At 38.5% G+C, this 24328-nt stretch overlaps 1 protein-coding gene and 1 pseudogene across 1 annotated transcript in view; one reads left to right on the top strand and one right to left on the bottom strand.

Annotated features, from left to right (window-relative positions):
• Positions 1-1823: 1823 nt before the first annotated feature.
• LOC100982395 (transcription initiation factor TFIID subunit 9-like) lies at positions 1824-3787 on the bottom strand (annotated as a pseudogene).
• Positions 3788-4146: 359 nt separating this feature from the next.
• The window catches only part of PBK (PDZ binding kinase), a 28288-nt gene continuing 8106 nt past the window's right edge, over positions 4147-24328 (top strand). Inside the window, exons 1-6 of the mRNA XM_008956231.4 lie at positions 4147-4583; positions 9083-9160; positions 14068-14161; positions 18774-18916; positions 19495-19664; positions 21296-21425. Of these exons, the coding sequence (XP_008954479.4) occupies positions 9103-9160; positions 14068-14161; positions 18774-18916; positions 19495-19664; positions 21296-21425 (595 nt within the window). The 5' untranslated portion in view covers positions 4147-4583; positions 9083-9102. The remainder of the gene's footprint in view (positions 4584-9082; positions 9161-14067; positions 14162-18773; positions 18917-19494; positions 19665-21295; positions 21426-24328) is intronic.

The following is a 24328-nucleotide window of genomic DNA, read 5'->3' as shown; positions in this document are numbered from 1 at the left end:
TTTATTATGCAAATGGGGTTTCTACTTGGCCAGTGAATGTTGCCTGCTCCTTACTGTGCACATGGTTGACAGGGAAAGGGATAGATGGAACCACCATGTTGGACATGCCTAGCCCCAGGCAGCCTTTTCCTACTGGCACAGCTGCCAGCATTCATCCAGGCAAGCTTCCAGTTTGCTTGTCTATGTCCGCAGCTCGATTTTACAGGCTGCTTTTTGTTAGAAAAGAAGATGATTTGGGGGCTGCTTTTCATGAAAAGGAAAACCTTACTGAGGACTTCCTTACCCTCACTATCTGCCTAATTTCTTCTTAACTCCTATATCACAATTGGCAGCATTTATCTAGCTTCGAAGAGAATTAAAATGCAATAGCAGTAAAAAAGAGAGAAAAAAAGTTAATTTTCTTTTTCATTTTCAAACTAGGCCCGTGAAAATCAAAAGGTGAGGTCCTGCATGGACCAGAAGTTAGAATTTATGCCATAAAAAGATGACAGTGCCGATGTTTCTTTGGGCTCAGGCAGCCAAGAGTCAGAATTGTGGGCTCTTTTGCTAAACCAAGGAAACCAGGCCATTTATACACTGAAATAAATAATGATCTAGGTTGCAAGCTATTTTCCATGACAACTGACTAGTATGCAAGATTTTGAGTTCATGGTTGCATTTCACAAATGATAACACCGCACTTGTGAAGTTCAGGTGTTTCTGTGGCTAATCTCTGGAGGCAGTTTTATGATTACAAGATGGGGAACAGGATGGCTATGGGTAAGGCTTTACACCAGTGCCTTCTCTCTCATGCATGCTTTTGGCCTCATCTTATACCTGCATCGATAACCTCATCTCCCTGGAGTTTCTTTTCACTAGCAATGGTTAATTATGAAGCTTTCAGGCTCTGGCTTTAGGCAGGATTTTATTAGCCAGTAAGAGTAGAAAATAGGCTTGTAAAAATGTAGGACTTCATAAAAAGTATAGAACACTATAGATCTTTAAAGAAAAGGTGGTGAGGTCTATAATATAATGCCTGCAGAAGAAAATTAGAATGAGAGTTGAGAGAGAGAGGTGAGACACTGTGCTTCTATGCTTGAAAGAGGGTGACCAAAAATGGAAAGGCCCCAGAGGTGGAGGGGTGTGCGTGTGTGTGCACACATGTGTAATGTGGAAGAGATTTTAAGCACATTTGTTAAAGAGGAAGTCTAAGGGCAACATGGTTTCGAATTGCGGCTCTACCAATTGTTAAATCCTGTGACTTTAGGCAAATTACTTAACATTTCTGTGCCTCAGTTTCCTCATTTAAAAAATGGAGTTTATAATCATAGTAACCTACATCATAGAGTTATGAAGATTAAATGAGCTAATACATGAAACAAGACCTGACATACAATAAATACTAAATAAGTGTTTGCTATTATTGTTATTGTTTGATTTGGAAGAAAAATGACTATTAAAGGGGGTGAAGGTAAAGACTTAGGAGAGGAGGAGTGATTTGGTTAAGTTTCCTTAGCCCCCATCCCCTGCCTCCTCCTGAGATGGGCTAAGGAAGCTTAGGGATGCTGAAAGATTGGACTTTGAAGGGTAGAAGTAGGTGCTCTATAAATGTGTTTTTTTTTAATTGATGAAGGACAACTTTATTATTTTACACTTAAAAGCTGATGAAAAACCATTACTTATACTATTAAAGAAAATCTAATATTTCAATTGAAAATAGAGTATACTCATGAAATATTATTTAAGTTTTCTAAAACACAACTTGAAAGCATCCAGCATGCATGATTAATTTCAGTACAGTGAATTCAAGGTCAAGTATACATGTTACATACATCAAAGCTAGATTACAAATTATCGTCCTCATCATCATCATTATCATCTTCTTCATGTTTTTTTTTCCATTGGCAGTAGTTTGTGATGACACCATATTAGTGTAATAAGAATGCCTCTGGACCATTCGTGATGGATTAACCAGAACATTCTGAATTGCTGATGTTACAGGAATTCATGCTTCACAGGGCAATGTGAAGCAGACATCTACACTGTAAACCTTTGCCTTGTGAGGGACATTTGAGTCCTTACTTTAGTTGCCACAAACATGGTTTGGGGGGTGGTGTGCCTAGTGTGTGAACACCTGGTCGGCTAGTAACTGAACCAACATTTAATCTGGGTGAGACAGAAATAATGCAGGGTGTTCACAGGAGAATAAAAACTCCAGACAGCAGTTTCCCATGAGTAGGGGTTATGGGCTGATGAACCCCTGAAAAACAGGGTGTGGACCAAGCTGGCTAAGACCAACTAGACCCAAAGTGGCGCTGGATTTGACCTAGGACCTCATTATATGCTCATTAACACACTAAATCACACCCACCAGCGCAATGACAGTTCTGGGAACACCCATATTTGGTGTAAAAACTAGTGGCACCACAGTTCCAAGAAATCTCCATCTTTTTCCAAGAATTGTCATAAATATTCCACCCCTTGGTTAAAGAAACCCATACAGAGAGAAACCGCACACCCCACTGTGTGACTCTCTTGAGTATGCCCGCAATCCCCTTTCTTAAGTGTGTACTTTTTCCCTTTGCAACAAATCTCCATACTTTCACTATTTTCCAACTCATCCTTGAATCCATTCTCAAGACAGTGTCAAGAGTCTGGACACCTGCGGGGGTCCAAGACCCACCGGCATTTGAGGACCTCCCCTGGCCCACTGATATCATGGGGACTGTTATTCTTCCCTCAGACGTAGATGCCTTTTTCTGTAAAGACTTAAGCCTGTACGTATGAGACAGGAGTTTGGCAGGACTGATTTCACAAGATAGAGGTCACAAAGACCCCCACTGATAAAACAGATGCAGTAAAGAGGGTGGCCCAAACCCACCAAAACCAAGAGGGCACCCCATAGGGGGCCACTCAGCGTTCCCTTTCCTGGTACACCAGGGTTGGAAAAACCACTCCAGGCAAAGAACCCGGATCAAGATTGAGACTGAAATCCACTAGTGGATGACCTCTGGTCATCCTCACTGCTCATTATAGGCTAATTATAATGATTTAGCTGCCGAAAGACACTCCCCCTGAGTGCCATGACGGTTTACAAATGCTATGGCAACCCGGGGAAGTTATTACCCTACATGGTCTAAAAGGAGGAGGAACCCTCAGTTCCAGAAAATCCCCAGGGCCTTCTTGTAAAACTCATGAATAATCCATCCTCTATTTAGCATATGATCAAGAAATAACGGTAAAAATAGCCAATCTGCAGCCCTCCAGGCTGCTCTGCCTGTGGAGTAGCCACTCTTATTCCTTTACTTTCTTAATAAACTTGCTCTCATTTTACTCTATGGGGCTGCTCTCGAATTCCTTCCTGCTCCAAGCCAGGTGGCCTCTGTGGCTGTACCCTAGTTTTGGGATTTTCCCTGCAACATATAGTTTGGAGCTGTTAAGCAATATCTATTGGGTGGCATTCTAGGACTTGAATACGGCTTGATCAAAGGCGAAGGGGTTTGATTTCTTTGCCTTGCAATATCTAATAAAAATCTCTTGGGGCGGAGAGGTAAAAAAAAAAACTGGTCGGCGCACACTGGATTGCAATTGCACACCAGTAGCTTTCTTAGCATGGCTTGAGTAAATTTTTGCATCATCTAGAACTGTGGTCACATAGGGGAAGGCAAACTCCAACATGTGATTTATACGTCTTGGCTCATATTCTTTGATCCCCACGACCCTCAGGACCTGCGCCATCCTCGGGGGATGCCTCAGGGCACATCTTCCTGGGGAGAAGGGCTGATCAGACTTGCGGGGCTTTGTCACCTACATTAATGGATTCCAGTCCCGATCTTGATGCAAGTTCTTTGCTTAGTGTGGTTTTTCTAACCCTTGGTGTACCTCGAAACAGAAATGAGCGGCCCCACAAGCGGTACCCCCTGCCCTGAGCTCTGGGCCCCTGGTCTGCCCCACGGCCCATCCCCTCCTGGGGAGCAGATGTTCCTAAATAATCGTTGAATAAATTAAAGAATGTTGAATTGAATGTGGCAATTACATGAGTTAGCAACATTTCTAAATATCTTTTTTTTTTCCCTCGGCTAAAGATGATTGTTCCTTAAGCTACGCATTTGTCTTTACAGTGTTTCAAGGCCTCATAAACCTATAATAAAATTGACGTCATAATCACGACACATTCAACACAGATGTGAACGTTTGGAGAGAGCTTCAGCCTTCAGCACAGGCAACTGTGTTCTATTCACCGGGCTGTGCTCCTCGGAAGGGCTGGTGGTTCCTGTAAAAGTTTGTGCTCCCCACGCCTTTCCTTCCTTCCCTCGTCTTTGGCGCCTGGGGCGCCGGGAGTCCTGGGAGAGGGAGGAGGAATGGCGAATCGGCGGGGCGTGTCCTTCACGCCGCCCCGTAGCTCGGGGCCGAAGCTGGCGCAGCGCGCGACTTTTTGAAAGCCAGGAGGGTTCGAATTGCAACGGCAGCTGCCGGGCGTTATGTGTCGGTGCTAGAGGCAGCTGCAGGGTCTCGCTGGGGGCCGCTCGGGACCAATTTTGAAGAGGTACTTGGCCACGACTTATTTTCACCTCCGACCTTTCCATTCAGGCGGTGAGACTCTGGTAAGAGGAGCTTTTTTTTTTGCGAGCCCCGTCGGGGGCCTACCCCGGAGCCGAGGCCTCTGCGGGGGCTTTCGTAACAGGGGAGGATCTGGTTACAGCCAAAGAAGGATTTTGGCAGCCAGCCCCTTGTGAGCCCCTGGATTGGGGTAAACAGTCTGACCTCCACCCCCGAACCCTGCTGAGCGTGTGAGATGCAGAGGACCTGAGAGTCATGCGGCCCACACTTTCTCTTTGCTTCCCCTTGGAGTTTCTACATCTACTTTGTTTCTCTTTTCTCCTTTACTTTTTCTCTCATTCTTTTAATTTTCCGTTTTCTGCTGCCCGTCCGCGTCGTAGCTTTGTCAGTAGTGTCCAGGTATTTGTTGAGTCCCAGGGTCCCAGGCTTAGGGCCCAAAGGTCACTGACGTTTGACCCGGTAAATCTGTAGATTAGCTTGCTTGAGCGCTGCTCACTTTAATGCTGCCTCTTAAACAGTACTTGATTGTTAAAAATATCTTACGTATTCCACAGAGTATGAAATTCTGCTCACGGTCATCCTACTGCCATTTCTAATGTATCTTCATCTAAATATTCACTGTTTTTTTTTTTTTTTTTTTTTTTTTTTTTTTGCTGTCATCTTCATGAGAACCTTGTGATTTAGAATTAGTATGGTTATTTAACAATTAATGTTAAGAATGCATATACAATACATAACATAATCTGAAGCAGAGTCTGGGCTACTGGCCAAAAGCTATCTGTCAGTAGTTAATGCCTAAACCTGAGTGTGCAGTCTGGAAAAAGTGGCCCTCAGACAACTGTGAAATGGATAGGACATGGTACATTGAGGTGCAAATAGCTTAGAGTAGAAGGTGGGACTCAGTCGTAAGAGAACATAATGAAATGTTACGACTTCTGTTTAAACCTAGTTGTTTTTTAAACCTAGTTGTTTTTAGAGATAGGTTTTCTTTTTTAAAACGTGCTGCTTCTGAATATCAAATCCTCCGTAGAGTGAGCGGGAAAAGGCAGTGAGACTTATAAGGCTCATCATAAGATTTCCAGGACACTCTACACGCCAGGGTTTTCTGCATCCTACTTTGTTGGCACCTCCTTGGTTGCTTTGTTTTTCATTTCTCATGCTTGGATGCCCTAGGGCTCACCCCTCTTCTCTCTACAGTTACTCCCTAGATGATCTTACCTAGTCTCTTGGCTTTAATAACGTCTGCGTGCTGCCATCCCACAAACTTAAATCTTCAGCTTGCATTCTAGACCCATATCCACCCACCTATTTGACTCCTCCACAAAACTCTCCAACAGCTTTCTGTTTCTCAATACAAGCTGAAATCTTGACTGTGACTACAGTTGAGTAGAAGTCACAGTCCTGTGGCTACAATGCTCTACTTGACTTGCCAGTCCCTACCCTCAGCCTCCCTGACTTTGTCTCATTCTCTCCCTTGCTAGCTCGCCTCTTCGTGAAGATTTCTGCCTCAGGTCTTTGTATTTCTTGTCCTCTCTCTGGAAGACTTTCACTAGATACTTGCTTGGGCCTGCTCCCTCACTTCCTTCAAATGAGTTTCTCAAGGAGACCTTTCTTGACCACTTTAAACTCAAATATTAAGCCCCTTCCCAAGGCCTTCTGCTCCCTTCACTGATACATATTTCCCCTGAAATAGTATATGTTTATCTTCATACTTGTTTGGGTCTTGTTTGCTGCTCTATTTCCAGAGTGTAGAACAGTGCACTGTTAGAGCACATGGTATGTGCTCAGTGTGTGCATATCGACTGAGTGAATGAAGAGTAGCTTCACATAGGTAGACAGAAATCTTAGAAGAAGCTGGATGTGTTGGCTCACGCCTGTAATCCCAGCACTCTGGGAGGCCAAGGCTGGTGGATCACCTAAGGTCACGTTTGAGGCCAGCCTGACCAATATGGTGAAACCCCATCTCTACTAAATACAAAAAATTAGCCGGGCATGGTGGCACATGCCTATAATCCCAGCTACTTGGGAGGCTGAGGCAGGATAATTGCTTGAACCTGGGAGGCAGAGGTTGCAGTGAGCCGAGATTGCACCATTGCACCCCAGCCTGGGCAACAAGAGCAAAACTCTGTCTCAAAAAAAAAAAAAAAAAATCTTAGAAGACCTCTGAGGTGCCACATCACAGCATCCCATGGGGAAAGATAACACAGATAGAAGAAGGGGAGTCAGAATGACATGGGGAAATTATTTCCGAAGTAGAAATACCTCCTGCAACCCACTCTGCTAAATAGTTTATCCTTTCCCAAAGTTCTGAAACTGGTTTCAGAAATTCTGCTGTTCCTACCTTCAAGTTAAATGGGTCACTTCATAAAATTATTATACTCTTGACAAACACATGTAAAGGGGCTCTTCAGTGTTCTCAGGACAGGTAAATCTGAAGACAATAGTGATTGTAGCTACATTTTAAACAAGATGAACAAACTTGTCATTAATAGTTAAAGCTGGGCCTTTGAGATGATTTTCTTCCCCTTAGTACAGTTTTTAAAGATGCTATTATTAAGGGCTCTATAAAAAATTTAAGCAAATCTCTCTGCCTCCCAACTTTTTATAGACAAATGAGCTTATAGACATGTAGGAACAGTTTTGCTTTATAATAAATAAATCTAATAGGAAACCTAATTTTTTAAAAAGAAATATAATTTTTAAAATAAAAAAATTGTTAAATATGTTACGAAGAAGTAAACACATTGAGTTGCTTTGTTTATATATGTGGTATGTACATTTTCTTTTCTTCCGTTCTTTTTTTTTTGAGATGGAATCTTGCTCTTTTGCCCAGGCTGGAGTGCAGTGGCACGATCTCTGCTCACTGCAACCTCCACCTCCCAGGTTCAAGCGATTCTTCTGCCTCAGCCTCCTGAGTAGCTGGAATGACAGGTACACGCCACCACGCCTGGCTAATTTTTTTGTATTTTTAGTAGAGACGAGGTTTCGCCATGTTGGCCAGGCTGGTCTTGAACTCCTGATGTCAACTGATCCGCCTGCCTTGGCCTCCCAAAGTGCTGAGATTACAGGCGTGAGCCACCATACCCGGCCTCATTTTATTTTCATAGACAATTTTTATAACCATTTATTGAGATAATTAATGTATCATAAAAATCCACCTTTTGAAAGTGTAAAATTCAATAGTTTCTAGTATACTCAGAGATGAATATATTAAACCATTATCTGGTTTTAGAACCTTTTCTTCACCCCAGAAAGAAATCCCATACCCACTGGCAGTCATTCTGCATTCTTTGGCTCCCAGTCCTTAGTAACTATTCAGCTATTTTTGTCTCCATGATTTGCCTATTCTGGACATTTCCTAAAAATGGGATCATTGGACGGGCACGGTGGCTTATGCCTGTAATCCCAGCACTTTGGGAGGCCCAGGCAGGCGTTATCACAAGGTCGGGAGTTCGTGACCAGCCTGGCCAATATGGTGAAACCCCGTCTCTACCAAAAATATAAAAATTAGCCAGGCGTGGTGGTGGGCGCTGGTAGTCCCAGCTACTCAGGAGGCTAAGGCAGGAGAATCGCTTGAACCTGGGAGGCAGAGGCTGCAGTGAGTCGAGATCATGCCACTGCACTCCAGCCTGGGCGACAGAGTGAGACTCCATCTAAAAAAAAAAAAGGATCATCATATATGTAGCCTTTATGTGTCTGGCTTCTTTCATTTAGTATAATGTTTTCAAGGTTCATTCTTATATATATCAGCACTTTATTCCTTTTTATGACTGAATAATATTCCATTGTATAGATATGCCACATTTTGTTTATCCATTCATCATCTGATGCAGAGTTCTGTTGTTTCTGCCTTTTGACTGTTATGAATAATGCTGCTTGAACAGTTTCCTTAAAGGATATAAGAGACCTGTTAACAACTGCTCCTGGGAAGTATAAGAGGGAGACATACTGTTTACTTTTTTGTACTAGGTGATTTTTTTTTTAGCTAAGTGCATATATTACTTTATAATGAAAACAAAAATACCCAATCACTAATATTATGATGGGGGTAAGTAATTGTACTTTTTGGTTTTAGTTTCCTCATTTTAAGTAAAATTGGGCTAAATGTTTGTTGAGGTCCTTTTTAGTTCTCAAATTTTGTTTGTGATAACGTGAACGATAATGTATAGGCTTTTTTTTTTTTTTGAGACGGAGTTTTGCTCTTGTTGCCCAGGCTGGAGTGCAATGGCACGATCTCGGCTCACCGCAACCTCTGCCTCCCAGGTTCAAGCGATTCTCCTGCCTCAGCCTCCCGAGCAGCTGGGATTACACGCATGCGCCACCACGCCTGGCTGATTTTGTATTTTTAGTAGAGACGGGGTTTCTCCATATCGGTCGGGCTGGTCTCGAACTCCCGACCTCAGGTGATCCACCCACCTCAGCCTCCCAAAGTGCTGGGATTACAGGCATGATCCACTGCGCCTGGCTATTGGCATTTTTCTTCATGAATGAGAGTTGTATTCTTTATATCTGCTGTGTAACTTGCAATTTGTTTTCATCGTAGGACTGAGAGTGGCTTTCACAATGGAAGGGATCAGTAATTTCAAGACACCAAGCAAATTATCAGAAAAAAAGAAATCTGGTAAGATAGCAGATGTAAGATTTTTTTTTTTTACTATTACTATTGTTGTTTCTCTTAGAAATGTCCTAGTATTATTTAGTTTGATCCTTTATTATCGGTCACTTAGAAACTTTAATGTAACTCCCCTTTATGATGTTAATCTTAACAAATAAGACTTATTTTATAGGCCACGGTTTGATCATCTCTGGACTAATTTTATTGACAATCTAACAGGTTTGGAGGCTCTCCCTGCCCAAGAATCAACTTAGCTTGACCCATTAAGGAACTGCTTTACCTTTCTCCCTCTCATCCATACATTGCTCTTGTGAGGGAAAGATATTTTCCAAGGCAACTCAATGGACAAAGGAAAATCTTTTCAACAAACACCTGGATATCCACGTGCAAAAAATAAGCCTAGACCCTTAACTCCCATTATATAAAAAATAGCTAAAATTAAATTTCTAGAAAATAACATGAGAAAATATTCTGTTGTCCATTTCTAGTGACAGATTTTTCATATTGACCTTGTATCCTGCAACCATCCTAAACTCACTTATTCTATTAGCTTTTTAATAGATTGCTTGGGATATTGTATATGGTTGGTCATCGTGGATGAAGAAAGACAGTTTTACTTTGTTCCCCAGTCTGTATGGCTTTGTTTCTTTTACTTTTTTAAATTGCACTGGCTCCAGTATGTTTTTGAATAGAAATGTTAGTGGATATACTTGCCTTGTTCCCAATGTATTATGTTAGATGTAGGTTTTTCACAAATGCCCTTTATTAGTTTGAGGAATTTTTCTTCTATTTCTAGTTGTTATCGTGAGTGGGTATTGAACTTTGTAGAGCGCTTTTTCTGAATCTATTAAATTTTCTTTTAAAATCTCTTAATGTGGTAAATTACGTTAATTTTCAAGTCTTAAACTGAACTTCCTTGTGTAAAGCCAGTTTGGTCATGATATATTTTATATATTGCTTGATTTGCTGACATTGTCTATATTCATGAGGGATATTGGACTGCAGTTGTCTTTTTGGGATATCTGTCTAGTTTTAATATTAGGTTATTCTGTATTCATAAAGATGAGAAATGTTTCTCTTTTTTTAATAGAAATATCTTTTTCTTTAACTTTGTGTAGAATTGGTATTACTCCTCCTTAAATTGGTGGAATTCACTAGTAAAGCTCTCTGGGCCTGGAGTTTTCTTAGTAGGAAGAGTTTAACTGTGATTTCACAGTTAATAGATATAGGGCTATTCAAGTGATCTCTTATTTTCTTTGTGAATTTTGTTAGTGTTTTTCAAGGAATTTGTCCATCACTTCTAAATTTTCAAATGTACTGGTGTAAAGTTATTCTTGATACACCCTTATTAACCTTCTAGTGTCCTTTTTCATATCTGGTACTAGTATTGTATATTTTCTTAATTTTTTTCCTTAATCAGTCTGACTTGAGGTTTATGTATGTTGGTGAATGTTGCATGCACTTGAAAAGGGCATTTTTTTCTACTCTTATTGGGTACGGTGTTCTACAAATGTCAATAGGTCAAGTTGATTGACCTGTTTGTGTTATTTTCTTCAGGTCTTCTATATCCCTACTGATATTCTGTATACTTTTTATATTAATTATGAGAGAAGAGAGTTGAAGTTTCCAACTACAATGTGGATTTGTCTGCTTCCCCCCACCCCCAATTTCTATCAGTTGTTGCTTCATGTATTTTGAAGCTTTGTTATTAGGTACATACACATTTAGGATGGTTATTTCTTTTCTTTTTCTTGTTTTTTTGAGTTTCCTGTTGTCACCCGTAATGGAGTACAACAGTGTGATCTCGGCTCACTGCAACCTCTACCTCCTGGGCTCAAGCGATTCTGGTGCCTTGGCCTCTGGAGTAGCTGGGATTACAGGCGTGCACCACCATGGCCAGCTAATTTTTGTATTGTCAGTAGAGACAGGTTTTCGCCATGTTGGGCAGGCTGGTCTCAAACTCCTGGCCTCAAGTGATCCACTCGCCCTGGTCTCCCTTTCAAGTGCGTGCAACATTCACCAAGATACATAAACCACAAGTCAGATCCCAAAGTGTTGGGATTACCGTGCCTGGCCTAGGATGGTTATTTCTTTTGATGAATTTATACCTTAACTGTTACGAAATACCCTTCTTAATCCTCAGTGGTACTCTTTGTTCTGGAGTCCACTTTATGTGATAGTAATGGAGCCACTCCAGATTTATTTTGATTTGTGTTTTAATGATGTTTTTCAACCCTTTACTCTTGCCCTATTTGCGTCTTTATATTTAAATTGAGTTTATTATAAATGGCATGTCTCGTCTTGTTTTTATCCGTTCTGACAACTTTAATTTCCTTTAACTGGACTGTTTTGCCATTAGCTACATGTGGCTATTTAAATTTGGTTATTTAAATTTGGATTATTAAATGTGGTTATTTAAATTTGGATACATATTAATTAGAATTAAATAAAATTACAAATTGAGTTCCTCAGTTGTATTAGTCACATTTTAAGTGCTCAGTGCTCAGACAGCACAGATATAGACATTTCCACATGGCAGCATGATGTATTGGACAGCTCTGCTTAGACCATTTATACTCAATGTAATTGTCTATTGTTGGATGTAAATCGGCTGTTTTGCTATTGTCCCATAGCTCATTGATGATTTTTTTCTAATCTTTTTCTCTCTTTGCTTCATTTTTGATAGTTTTCGTTGCTCTGTCTTAAGATTTAGTTATTCTTCTGCTCTAAGATGATGTTATTCTTATCCATTGTATTTTTCATTCCTAAGCTTCTATTTTGTCTTTTTTTTTCCCCGTTATGCTCAGATTTTCCTTTGTATCGAGCACATTTTAAAGATTTGTCTTAAGGTTCTTATCTGCTAATTTTGCCATCTCTGTCATTTTTTTTTTTTTTTTTTTCTTTCTTGAGACAGAATCTTGCTCTGTCACCCAGGCCGGAGTGCAATGGTGCGATCTCAGCTCACTGCAACCTCCACCTCCTGGGTTCAAGCAATTCTCCTGCCTCAGCCTCCCGAGTAGCCGGGATTACAGGCACGTGCTACCATGCCCAGCTAATTTTTGTATTTTTAGTAGAGACAGGGTTTTGCCATGTTGGCCAGGCTGGTCTTGAACTCCTGGCCTCAAGTGATCCACCTGCCTCAGCCTCCCAAAGTGCTGGGATTACAGGCGTGAGCCACCACTCTTGGCCTCCTGTCATCTTATGGTATGTTTCTATTGATTGATTTATTTTTTAATTTTTTGAGATGGAGTCTTGCCCTGTCACCCAAGCTGGAGTGCAATGGCGCTATCTCAGCTCACTGTGACCTCCGCCTCCTGGGTTCACGCCATTCTCCTGCCTCAGCCTCCCGAGTAGTTGGGATTACAGGCATGTGCCACCACACCCGGCTAATTTTTTGCCTCTTTAGTAGAGACGGGGTTTCACCATGTTGGCCAGGCTGGTCTCGAACTCCTGACCTAGTGATCTGCCTGCCTCGGCCTCCCAAAGTGCTGGGATTACAGGCGTGAGCCACCACGCCAGGCCTCTATTGATTTATTTTTCTCCTATATTGGTCATATTTTCTTGCTGCTTTCATGCCTGGTACTTTTTGATTGGGCGGTAGATATTTTGCATTGTCTAGTACTGGATTTTGTTATTCCTTTAAAGAGTGTTTGATTTAGTTATGGTCTGAGGTTAAGTTACCTGCACATTAGCCTGTTCCTTTTGAGACTGGCTTTTAAGCTTTGTTATGAATGTTTATCTGGGGCTAAACTTTAGCTGTACTATCTAGTTGTGACCCTTTAGAGGACTTTACTATGTGTTACAGGGTTACCATCCTCTAGTTCATGGTGATATGAAGTGTTCCTAGACTTGTATGATCTCTGGTAATTGTTGAGCCAATTGCTTTCCTCTGGTGCTTTCCCAGCTTTGGGGCATCTACACATTGTTATGTGCGGATAAGTACTTGGCCAAACACTCAAAGAGAGACTGTTCAGATCTTTGGAGTGCTCTCTTTGGAGCTCTCTTTAGTTCTCTGCTCCACAAATTCTAGCCGCCTAGTCCTTCTTGACCTCTGATCTCTGTCTCTTCAATGTGACAGGACTTCTGGATTATGTGACCTCTGTCCTGCAGTCTGGAAACTGCCTTCAAGCAGTAAGTTAGGGCGGTGATAGGGCCCACTTCATTTGTTTCTCTTCTCTCAGGCATCACAGCACTGCTCTGCCTGTTGTCAAGTGTCTGAAAACAATTATATTTTGTCTAGTTTTCTAGTTCATGGCGAGATGGTAACTCTCGGAGCAGTTAATTGTCCAGGAGTAGTTAATTATTTTTCATGAGCAGAAGCAGAACTCCATCTTTTCATTTTTTTTTTTTTTTTTTTTTGAGACTGTGTCTTGCTCTGTCACCCAGGCTGAACACAGCTCACTGCACCTGCACCCGTAACCTCCTGGGCTCAAGTGTTTCTCCCAAGTAGCTGAGACCACAGGTGTGTGCCATCATTCCTGGCTAATTAAAAAATTTTTTTTCGTGTGTAGAGATGGAGTCTCTTTATGTTGCCCAAGCTGGTCTCAAACTACTGGGCTCAAGTGACCCTCCTGCCCTGGACTCCAAAAGCGTTGAGATTATAGGCATGAGCCACCACATCCAACCCCTTTATCTTTTAACAATGTTTTAAAAATGTGAAAACAGTTCTTAGCTTGTAGGCCATACAAAAACAGGCCATTTCCCAATCTCTGCTTCAGAGTTACTGTAGGATAAAACTCCAAAAGTAGGCTTGGTCAAAAGGTACCCATTTAAAATTAGGATATATGTTGTCAAATTGCTCTCCAAAAAGACTGTGCCAATTAATACTCTTGGCAGTAGTATATTGAGAATGTTAAGATGCTTTTTTATTTTTATTTTTTATTAATTTTATTTTTTATTTCTCTGACATCTAGTATTATGTTCAACTCCAACTATAAATATCCCGGCCTCTCCATTTATGCAGAAGCTTGGCTTTGGTACTGGGGTAAATGTGTACCTAATGAAAAGGTAAGTATAAGATTTCAGATTAACCTTTTTTCATGCAACTATAATTCTACTGTACTTGGAGACAAAGAAGTAGTATGAAAATTCCAGTATTTAGATTCGGTTGTCTGCTCCTGATCCTGGCTGATGGCTGTATTCCAGTCCCTAGACCCTTTTGTAACTTTGCCTGTAGCTCTGCCTCTCCTTTTCTCCTAGCTTCCTCCTGATGGGTTATTAAAGGGGAAGTCATTTACTTTTTAATTTTTCCTTGGCTTCCATAAGAAGGGGAAGTGGCAGGGGAAAGGGTTCCTTTGTGGTAATTAAACCAGATTCTTCATGAGAAAACCTCAAAGAGGAAGCCAGTATTGGGTGATGTCAGTGACTGCTGTCTTTTCTGCAGCGTTGCCCTCCTAAGATATGCTCTTCTAAAAGAAGTAAAAGATTTTCATTTTTTATGGCATTGTTATTAAGAAGGGTAAATACATGATTTTAAAGTAGGAATATTGTGTTAAGAAAAATGAAATAATCGAACAAGTATGGTGCCAATATAGCTGTCAACAAAGTGTTTTTTTAAATTACTTTTTTATTATTCATATTTTTTTTGAAACAGAGTCTCACTCTGTTGACCAGGCTGGAGTGCAGTGGCACGACCTCCCAGGTTCAAGCGCTTCTCCTGCCTCAGCCTCCTGAATAGCTGGGATTACAGGCGTGTACCATCACACCCAGCTAATTTTTGTATTTTTAGTAGAGACAGGATTTTGCCATGTTGGCCAGGCTGGTCTTGAACTCCTGGCCTCAAGCGATCTGCCCGCCTTCGCCTCCCAAAATGCTGGGATTACAGGTGGAAGCCACCATGCCCAGCCCAAAATTACTTCTTTTAATCATTACTCTGTACCTAGTTTCATGTTTATTAAGTGGCAAACAACTACATCAATATATATTCCTTAATGCATTCTTGGAATCAGTCTGACTAGTCCAACCCTCCGCATCTTAGCTTCATCTAGGTTTACATTGTTTCCAGATAGAAATGCTTTCTTTAATAAGAGGCTAATTAAGAATAATTTAGTAATTATATACAATGGGTATTCCTGAACCATTTTTGCAGTTTAAACATTTTTTTTGTATGTTTGTATGGTATTAATTTGTTTTCTAATTTGTTTTTTAGTGTTAACTCCTATTTTGAAAGAAAAAAATTCTCACAGGTTTATGGCTAGTTTCATTTTTTCCCCCCTTTTTAAAAAAAGTTTTTAAATGTAAAGTGTTTTTAACAAAGTTACACTGTATGTGGTTTAGTCAAAAAGCTTCAAATAGCTGATCTTGAAGAACAGCAGTGCCTACCTGACCCTACCACTCCTCATGATTCAGCCCTGTCAACCTGGGATTTCTTTTATCCATAACCTGCAAATTTCCTGTGCTTCTCTGCTGAATTATATCCTGTGTTTTTATGTATCTTGTGTCTTCTTATTTCTTGATTTACATCCCGTTTTCATTTAGGACATCTGGTAGCTTCCCATGAATCGGTGCACAGAAGATATATTTTTTTGAGAATTTGCATTTCCAAAAATGTTTTCATTTTACTCATACTTGAATGGCCCTTTTTGGTTTTCTGGGTTACAATTCTCATTTGGAAACAATTTCCCTCCAGAATTTTGAGAATATCAGTCACTGACATTGTTTTTTTTCTAGCTTACACTGTTGCTGTTGAGAATTATGAAGCCTTTTTGACTGCTAATTCTTCATATGTAATCCGTTTTATGTTATCTGTCCCTCCCACTGTCCTGGATCCTGGTATGATCTTCTGTATGTAGGTAGCATTCTGAAATTTCACAATGACATGAGTGGATGTGAGGCTCTTGGAATCTGAATAGTTCCTGTTCTTAAATTTTTGAGACATTATTTTAAAAATTACTTTGTTGATGATTTTCACCTCTTTTTCTCTGTTCTCCATCTGGAATCCAATTATTTGAATGTTGAACTTACTGATTTCTCATCTACCTCTTTTTTGCTTGGTTTTCTTATTCGCTATCTTTTTTCTGAGATTTCCCCAGCTTTATCTTTCAACAATTCCATTGAGTTTTTATCTTGTTTTTAATTAATTATCTTTTTAAAAATAGCATCTTTAGTCTTTTGGAGTGCTAGAAATGTTCGGTATCTAGGTGTTGATAACACAGGTATATGCACATGTAAAAACTCATTGAGCATTTAGTATGCATATGGTGATTAATTATTAACCTGCTTCTGTATTACAGGTTCTCAACTGACAGTAAACCTCAGGCTAAAGACTTGTTTTATACCTTCCAAAGCTAGTCTACCATCTTTAGAAGCTGGGGGAGGGGGGTGGGCAGCTGCCAGTTGGTACAGAATTAAGGAGGGTATCTACGAGTCCACCTGTTTTTTACCATTATTATTTAGAGACGGGGTCTCATTTTGTTGCCCAGGCTGGAGTGCAATGGTGCCATCATAGCTCACTGCAGCCTCAAACTCCTTGGTTTGAGCAATCCTCCTGCCTCAGCCTCCCAAGTAGCTGGGACTACAGGTGTGGGCCACCACATGTGACTTTTAAAAGTTTTTTGTAGAGAAGGGGTCTCACTATATTGCCCAGGCTGGTCGCAAACTCCTGGTCTCAAGTCATCCTCCTGACTTGGCCTCCCAAAGTGTTGTGATTATAGTTGTGTGCTACCCCTTCCAGGCCTATGTGCTTTTTAAATAACTTGCAAGCAGTTCACTGGGGCTAAGTCAGTTACTTTCTTCTGCTTTCCAGCTTCTGAAATTTTGTTGCTGTTGTCTCCTCTGCTGTTATTTCCATTCTTGCTGGCTTGTATGTCTTAAAATATCCATTTGCTATTATGTTAGTGGGCTTGGAAAGGATAAAAACAATATGTGTATGTTGAAGCTACAATTTTAACCCAGAAGTCTATATCTTTTTTGTTAAATCAAGTTTGCATTTCTTGGTTAAATCCAACATAGTTTTGATGTAGTATTTTTAAATAAACTGATGGATTCAGTTTGCTAATATTAAAGTTTATTTCAATTTTTGCATCTAAGTGAAGTTGGCTTGTGGTTTTCCTTTTTCTACTGTCCCTTTTGATTTTTTAAAATTAAAGGTATATGAGACTCATAGTCCCTTTTCTGTTCCCTGGGGAAACAGTTTGTATAAGATTGAATGGTAAATTCTTTGAAAGCTTAGTAAACTCACCTGTAAAATCATCTACACTTTGTATTTCTAGTAGGAACATTTTAAACTGATGATTAAATTTCTTCATTCATCAGTTTTCTTAGATTTTTCTAAGTCTTTGTTCATTTTGTCTTAAATGATTGCATAAAGATTTTATTTACTTACATATTTTTTCTCTTGTATCTGTAGTTTTGTTTCCATTTTTATTTGTGATATTGTCTTTATTTTTTCTTGTGTAATCTCATCAGAAATTTGCCTTTTTTCTATTAGTCTTTTTAATGAACCAGCTTTTTGCATGGTTGAGTATTCAGATTTCATAAATCTATTCTTATTCGATAGATTAGAATATGTTATGGAAAAGGTGAAGATTGACTTGTTTACTAAATTCTAAACTTTCAAGAGCTAAACTTTCAACCCTTGAAATTTGAAAAATATATTTTTCATAATAAAATGATATGCAGATGCTCATGATTATCCTCAAATGCTGCTGTTATCTAAAACTGGAGGTTTAAGAATAGTTTAGATCAACTTACGGATGATAGATGTACATGAATTAATAAATCTTGTGATCCTTTTAGTATAGGCTTTTTGATTAAACAAAAAAGGTTCTGCAGTCATAGAGCTATGCCTGTGAGGGAGTCCAAAGCTAAACAGATCTTGGGTTCAATCTCTTGTTTTGTGTTCTTACCATTAAACTTTCTGTCTTAAACTTCTGAGGCTCTTTCACTAGGTTTTGTGCTGTTATGCTGCATATACTTAAGTATTTTGTGATTTGCTCTACTCATAAATATCTACCACCTCAGGTAAACCTTTCCCTGACTTTATTTTACCTATTTAGGCCTTAAAACATTTATACCTTAAATATTTCTAAAATGGCTGAATCTTCCTAGAAAATAGAAAGTTTAAAATTTTCTCATTTGCATGTTCATCATTATCTCCTTAAGCACATATCTTTGAGCATGTGGTAAAAGGTATAAGGTGAATTGGTCAGTGTAGGGGAGCAATAAGAACAGCATGCTGTTCTTTGGATGATGATATATGGGCAAAATGTTCTTGATTATCTCTTCTTTAAATTTCCTAATTTTTTTCTTCAGGATCCTATAACTCATCTCTGATACACATAATTAAATATTTAATAAGTTGTAGTCCGACATGCTCAGATGGAAAAATTGGAAAGTAACAATTTTCAGGTTTAAAGTTTGTAACATTCCATCTTTACCCTTCAAATTCTTTTTATCCTCTCCCTTTCACAGTATAGATAGTAAGACTTGTTTCAGTACATTAGATCTTACCTCCCAATTGAAATGGAAATGTAGCAGAGGTGTTCATAGTCCAAACTATTTTAAATTCTGTTTTTAAAAGCAAATTTCTTTCAAGCTTTTTCCCAAAAATTGGAAGTCATTTTTAAAAGTATTGTGGTTTTATTGTTTTCTATCCTTTTTAAATGAATTTTTTTCTTAGATCTCCAAGAGGTTTGTCTCATTCTCCTTGGGCTGTAAAAAAGATTAATCCTATATGTGATGATCATTATCGAAGTGTGTATCAAAAGAGACTAATGGATGAAGCTAAGATTTTGAAAAGCCTTCATCATCCAAACATTGTTGGTAAGTTTAAATTTGGTAGCAGTATCTGGTATATTATTTTGTTTATTCAGAAACAGCTTATATCCTCTCTTAACTGGTTTCACTAATAGAAATGAAGAGGATGGGGCTGGATATTTAACGGGTATCAAATTAATGTGATTGGTCTAAAATAAAAATTTGCATATAGTATTTTTTGATGCCTAAGTATACAAACTTCATGAGAACAGATATAATAATTATGTTGCTAGTTCTATGAAGATTTTAGGAATATAAAATGATCTTCATTTAGATAATTTAAATCCATTTAGGTAATTTCCTGGATTTCATTTTTCATTTTTAATACAAGTAGGGCTGGCGAAACTATTATATTTAGGGAAGCAAAGGAAAATAAAAGTATTTTAATTTGTGGTACTACTGGCAAACACTGAAGGCATTTTAAATGAGATCTACTGAATTAGTCTTGTAAATAGTAGCTGTTTAATTGTATATTTATTTGTCAGCATTAGTCCAGATCCATATTTTCAATTACATTACTATAAAGGACTTAAATATTATTGTTCTTCTCTATATTAGTGAAGAAATGTCGTGTTTTCTTTAAGGTTATCGTGCTTTTACTGAAGCCAGTGATGGCAGTCTGTGTCTTGCTATGGAATATGGAGGTGAAAAGTCTCTAAATGACTTAATAGAAGAACGATATAAAGCCAGCCAAGATCCTTTTCCAGCAGCCATAATCTTAAAAGTTGCTTTGAATATGGCAAGAGGGTTAAAGGTAACTATGCCATTATATTTTAAATGACTTCTGTTTTTGTTCATATTTTAAATGAACAAATAATCACTTTGCAGGACATCTTTGAATGTGGATGGATATTGTTACTTGTCAGTTCCAAAAAGGGGTTAGTGGAAAACAAAATAGAGGCTTACATTTCTGCTTCCAAATTACATTCATGTGTAGCTTAATATGTTCTGAGAAATGTGTCATTTGGCAGTTTCATCACTGTGCGTGCGGACATCATAGAGTGTACTTACACACACCTAGATGGTAGAGCCAACTACACACCTGGGCTATGTGGTATATATAGCCCAGTTCTCCTAGGCCACAAACCTGTATAGAATGTTACTGTACTGAATACTATAGGCAATTGTAACACAGTGGTAAGTACTGTGTGACTAAACATATCAAAACATAGAAAAGGTAAAATCAAAATATGATATTATAATCTTATGGGACCACTGTTGTATATGTTGTCCATCATTGACCAAAACATCCTTATACGTACATGTGGCGCTAGTCATTCATTGTCCCACATGGTCTCAACAATTTATGTATGCTTCACTGAAGATTCCAAAATTATTTCTAAAAATTACTAGACTAGCCTCAAAATTGTGGTATCTTTTGAAATCTGCAGTTGTATCTTCTGATATAAAGTATGTAGGATTAGTTAACTTACCAAGTTAACTAATTTGTAAGTATAGTTAACTTATAAGCTGTCAGTACATATGAATACTTATATATAAAAATAGTTAACTTGGCTGGGTGAGGTGGCTCACGCCTGTAATCCCAGCACTTTGGGAGGCCAAGGCAGGCAGATCACGAGGGCAGGAATTTGAGACCAGCCTGGCCAACATAGTGAAACCCCATCTCTACTAAAAATACAAAAATGAGCTGGGCATGGTGGCAGGCGCCTGTAATCCCAGCTATTCGGGAGGCTGAGGCAGGAGAATCGCTTGAACTTGGAAGGCAGATGTTGCAGTGAGCCAAGATCACGCCACTGCACTCCAGCCTGGGCAACAAGAGCAAGACTCCGTCTTGGAAAAAAATAGTTAACTTATAATTATTTATTTTATAAGTATAAAAGGTTAGCAGAAGTATCTATTTCTAAAGAAACTTTTAGACTTCTGGTCAGTATGGCAGACTGAGATAACGTGGGATGTTCCCTTCTCTTGTTTCAAATACTTTGAAATGCTGGGCACAGTGGCTCACACCTGTAATCCCAGCACTTTGGGAGACTGAGGCAGGCGGATCACTTGAAGCCAGGAGTTCGAGACAGACCAGCCTGGTCAACATGGTGAAACCTCGTCTTTACTAAAAATACAAAAATTAGCCGGGTGTGGTGGTGCCCGCCTGTAGTCCCAGCTACTTGGGAAGCTGAGGCAGGAAAATCACTTGAACCCAGGAGGCGGAGGTTGCAGTGAGCCGAGATCGTGCCACTGCACGCCAGCCTGGGCAACAGAGTGAGACTCCGTCTCAAAAAAAAAAAAAAAAAAAAAAAAATTGAAACGCTGGACAAATGTAAACCTAGAGTTTAGGAAGGGAGTTCAAGTTGTTATATTTGGAGGTTATCACATTTTTTTATTAGTTTGTGTTTCTGCACATATGTGTTAAATTTTTTACTATTTTAGTATCTGCACCAAGAAAAGAAACTGCTTCATGGAGACATAAAGTCTTCAAATGTTGTAATTAAAGGCGATTTTGAAACAATTAAAATCTGTGATGTAGGAGTCTCTCTACCACTGGATGAAAATATGACTGGTAAGTTGTACTCTTAAGTTTAAAATTTTGTTTTTAATACAGTGTTTACATTTTTAAATACGTAAGTCCACATGGATCAAAAATCAAAAACTATTTTTAAAAAGTATATGGTAAAAAGTCCCCTTTTTTTCTCTCTCTCCCAGTCAGCCTGCAGTCTTCTCCCTTGCCACATGTACAGTATAAATTACTGTATTATTATTAGTAGTAGTAGTAGTATATATTTTAACTGGAGTTATCTTTGGGAAAGATTTCTAACTGGATTGGGATCTTTAAGCAGTAAAGCATCTGGGAATAGAAAGTAAAATTTAGTAAGGTTGTGTAAAGCGGTTTATTTAACATCAGTAAAGTGACAAGATTTAGGAAACTGGTAGAAGAAACTGGAATGAAGCAGAAAAGAGGGGTGCTAATGAAGGCTGGTCTTTGGCTCTTTGCCCTTTCTTCTCTAATGCATATACTGATCACTGGCTTCTCAGGGAATTTAAGATATGTTCTTGGTGAGAAACAAGAGCCAGCCTCAAGAGAAAGCCTCTGCTTGCAACATATTATTTAGTAAATAATACTTAAATTTGTCTCTTTATATCAACAGAAGTTAAACAAATGGTTAATAAATGCTGTTTAGAACATATAAATGCCTGAATTTCTAGCTGAAGTAAAAGTTTACAAGTTGAGTTGAAGGCAAGAGTCAGAATGAATGGACAGACTTTATAAATAAATGATGTCTGTAATCATTAATAAAAATAGAACTGTTGTGAAACCTTATGCTAAATAACTTACAAAGTGGGAACTTTAGAAAGTAAAAGGATAAATTGTCAAACATAATAAAAATGAGGATTTTTAAAGTACTTTTCTCAATGCTTAATAGATCAAACAGAAAAATGTAAGGATGTTAAAGATCTGAGTAAATAGTAAGGCAAGTCCCTCTGCACCATAATATTTATTCAAATTGACCATATTCTTAGGTCACACAAAAAAACTTCGAATTATAAAAAGTATGAATAGTCTAATAGGTGATATTCCTTAACGTCAATGCTGTAAATCTAGAAATTTGTAATAAAATAGGAAACAAAAACTCCAAACTTTTTAGGAATTTAAAACACTTCCGAATAATTTTTGGCTAAAAAGAGAAATCAAATTCCATTTATAAAATATTTAGAAAATATAAGAATATAACAAGTCAAACCCTATTTGATATGATCAAAACTATTCAAAGGAAACATTTTCATTATTTAACTTTTATGAAGTTAAGTTGAATATTCAACTGAAATTGAAAAAAATGACGCCCTAAGAACAGAAAGCAGAAATGAATGAATTTGATAGCCTATAAATTCTACATAATCTTAATGTGATCTATTTTAGAACATGTCAGAATTAATCTGAAGTTCCTCCTTGAGGATACATGTTCAAACATGGCTGGGAAAACTCGATGAAAGGAGGAGGAATCTTCCTGAGCAGATAAAAAGTTTTATAAAGCTACAGTAATTAAAGCGATGATACTCATGCCAAAATAGGCAGAAAAATAGAACATGAGAGTCAGGAAATAGTTCCCAAATAGAGGAATTTGTTGTGTGATAAAGGTGACATTTTTGTATTAGTGAGAAAAGAGGTAGTTTAGTCAGTGAATGATGTTATCTGGACATTTTAGAAAAAAACACAGCTGTTTTCTATCCTTACACTTGAATCCCCATATATTGAAGATTGGGGGAAAAAGTAACAGTAGAAAAAATTGTAGATAAATATTTCTTTAATGTTGGCTGTGGAGAGGACTTTAAAGAGGACACCAAAGCTAGAAACCATCATTAAAAAGCCATGAGTACCTCCATTTAAAAAAAAAAGAATTCTATATCACAGTGGGTTGGAGAGGGGCAGGGAGCTTAAGACATTACAAACTGAGATAAACGTATAAGATAAAGATTTAATATTTCTAATGCATTAAGTTATTAGTAATGAGAAAAAGATAAAAGCTCTATTATGAAGAGACTATTGAGAAATGAAAAAAATGGCAATTAGGAAAATATATATGTAATGTTCTTAGTAATGTTTTAAAAGCTAAATAACAATGAGATAATCTGCTGTCAACACTTATCACACTGTTTAAATTATCTGTTAAACGTTTCTCCATTCCTCCATTAGGCTTGTAAGCTCTAAGAAGGGAACCTTGTATATCTTGTCCACTGAAATATCCTCAACTCTAGAATAGTGCCTGACTTGTAAAATATATTATTGAAGGAGTAACAAGATTGCTAGTAAATAAAAAGATTGCTAGTATGAGCAACAATGTAGGTTAACATGTCCTCTCATACACTAAGTAGAACTTGTAACTGCTGTTTTACTGAGGTTAGAATAGGTTTTGCTGTGGTAACATAGACCTCAAAAACTTCAGTGACTTAAAACAAACCAAGGCTTATTACTCAAGCTGCATGGCCATTAGCACCGTATTCTGTGTCATTCTCCCTTTAGGACTCATACTGATGGAACAGCCACTATATGGAACATGGCCACCATTATGGGGAGGGTGAAAAAGCATTGGAGTGGTACTGTCCAATACAGTAGTTATGAGCTGCGTGTGGCTATTTACATTAACATTTAAAACATTGAAATTATTTTCTCAGCCACCCTAGCCACAATTCAAGTGCTCAGAAGCTACATGTGGTTAATGGTTACCACATTGGACAATGCAGATTTAGGAGATTTAATCATCATAGAAAGTTTCATTGAACAATACTGCTCTAGAAAGTCTTGCAGTGATAGTTAAATGCTCAAGCTCAGAAATGACACAAGTCATTTCTTGTGGTAGAACCTTTCAGGTGACAGTTTGGAAAGCTGTATTTAAAATAATAAAAACCTTTAAAAATGTTTATGCCCTTTGACCCTATAGTTTCATTCTTAAGAACACAGTCCAAAGA

Source organism: Pan paniscus, chromosome 7 (assembly GCF_029289425.2).
Source record: "Pan paniscus chromosome 7, NHGRI_mPanPan1-v2.0_pri, whole genome shotgun sequence".
NCBI classification, from domain to species: Eukaryota; Metazoa; Chordata; class Mammalia; order Primates; family Hominidae; genus Pan; species Pan paniscus.
This window is presented reverse-complemented; position numbering and strand designations above follow the sequence as displayed.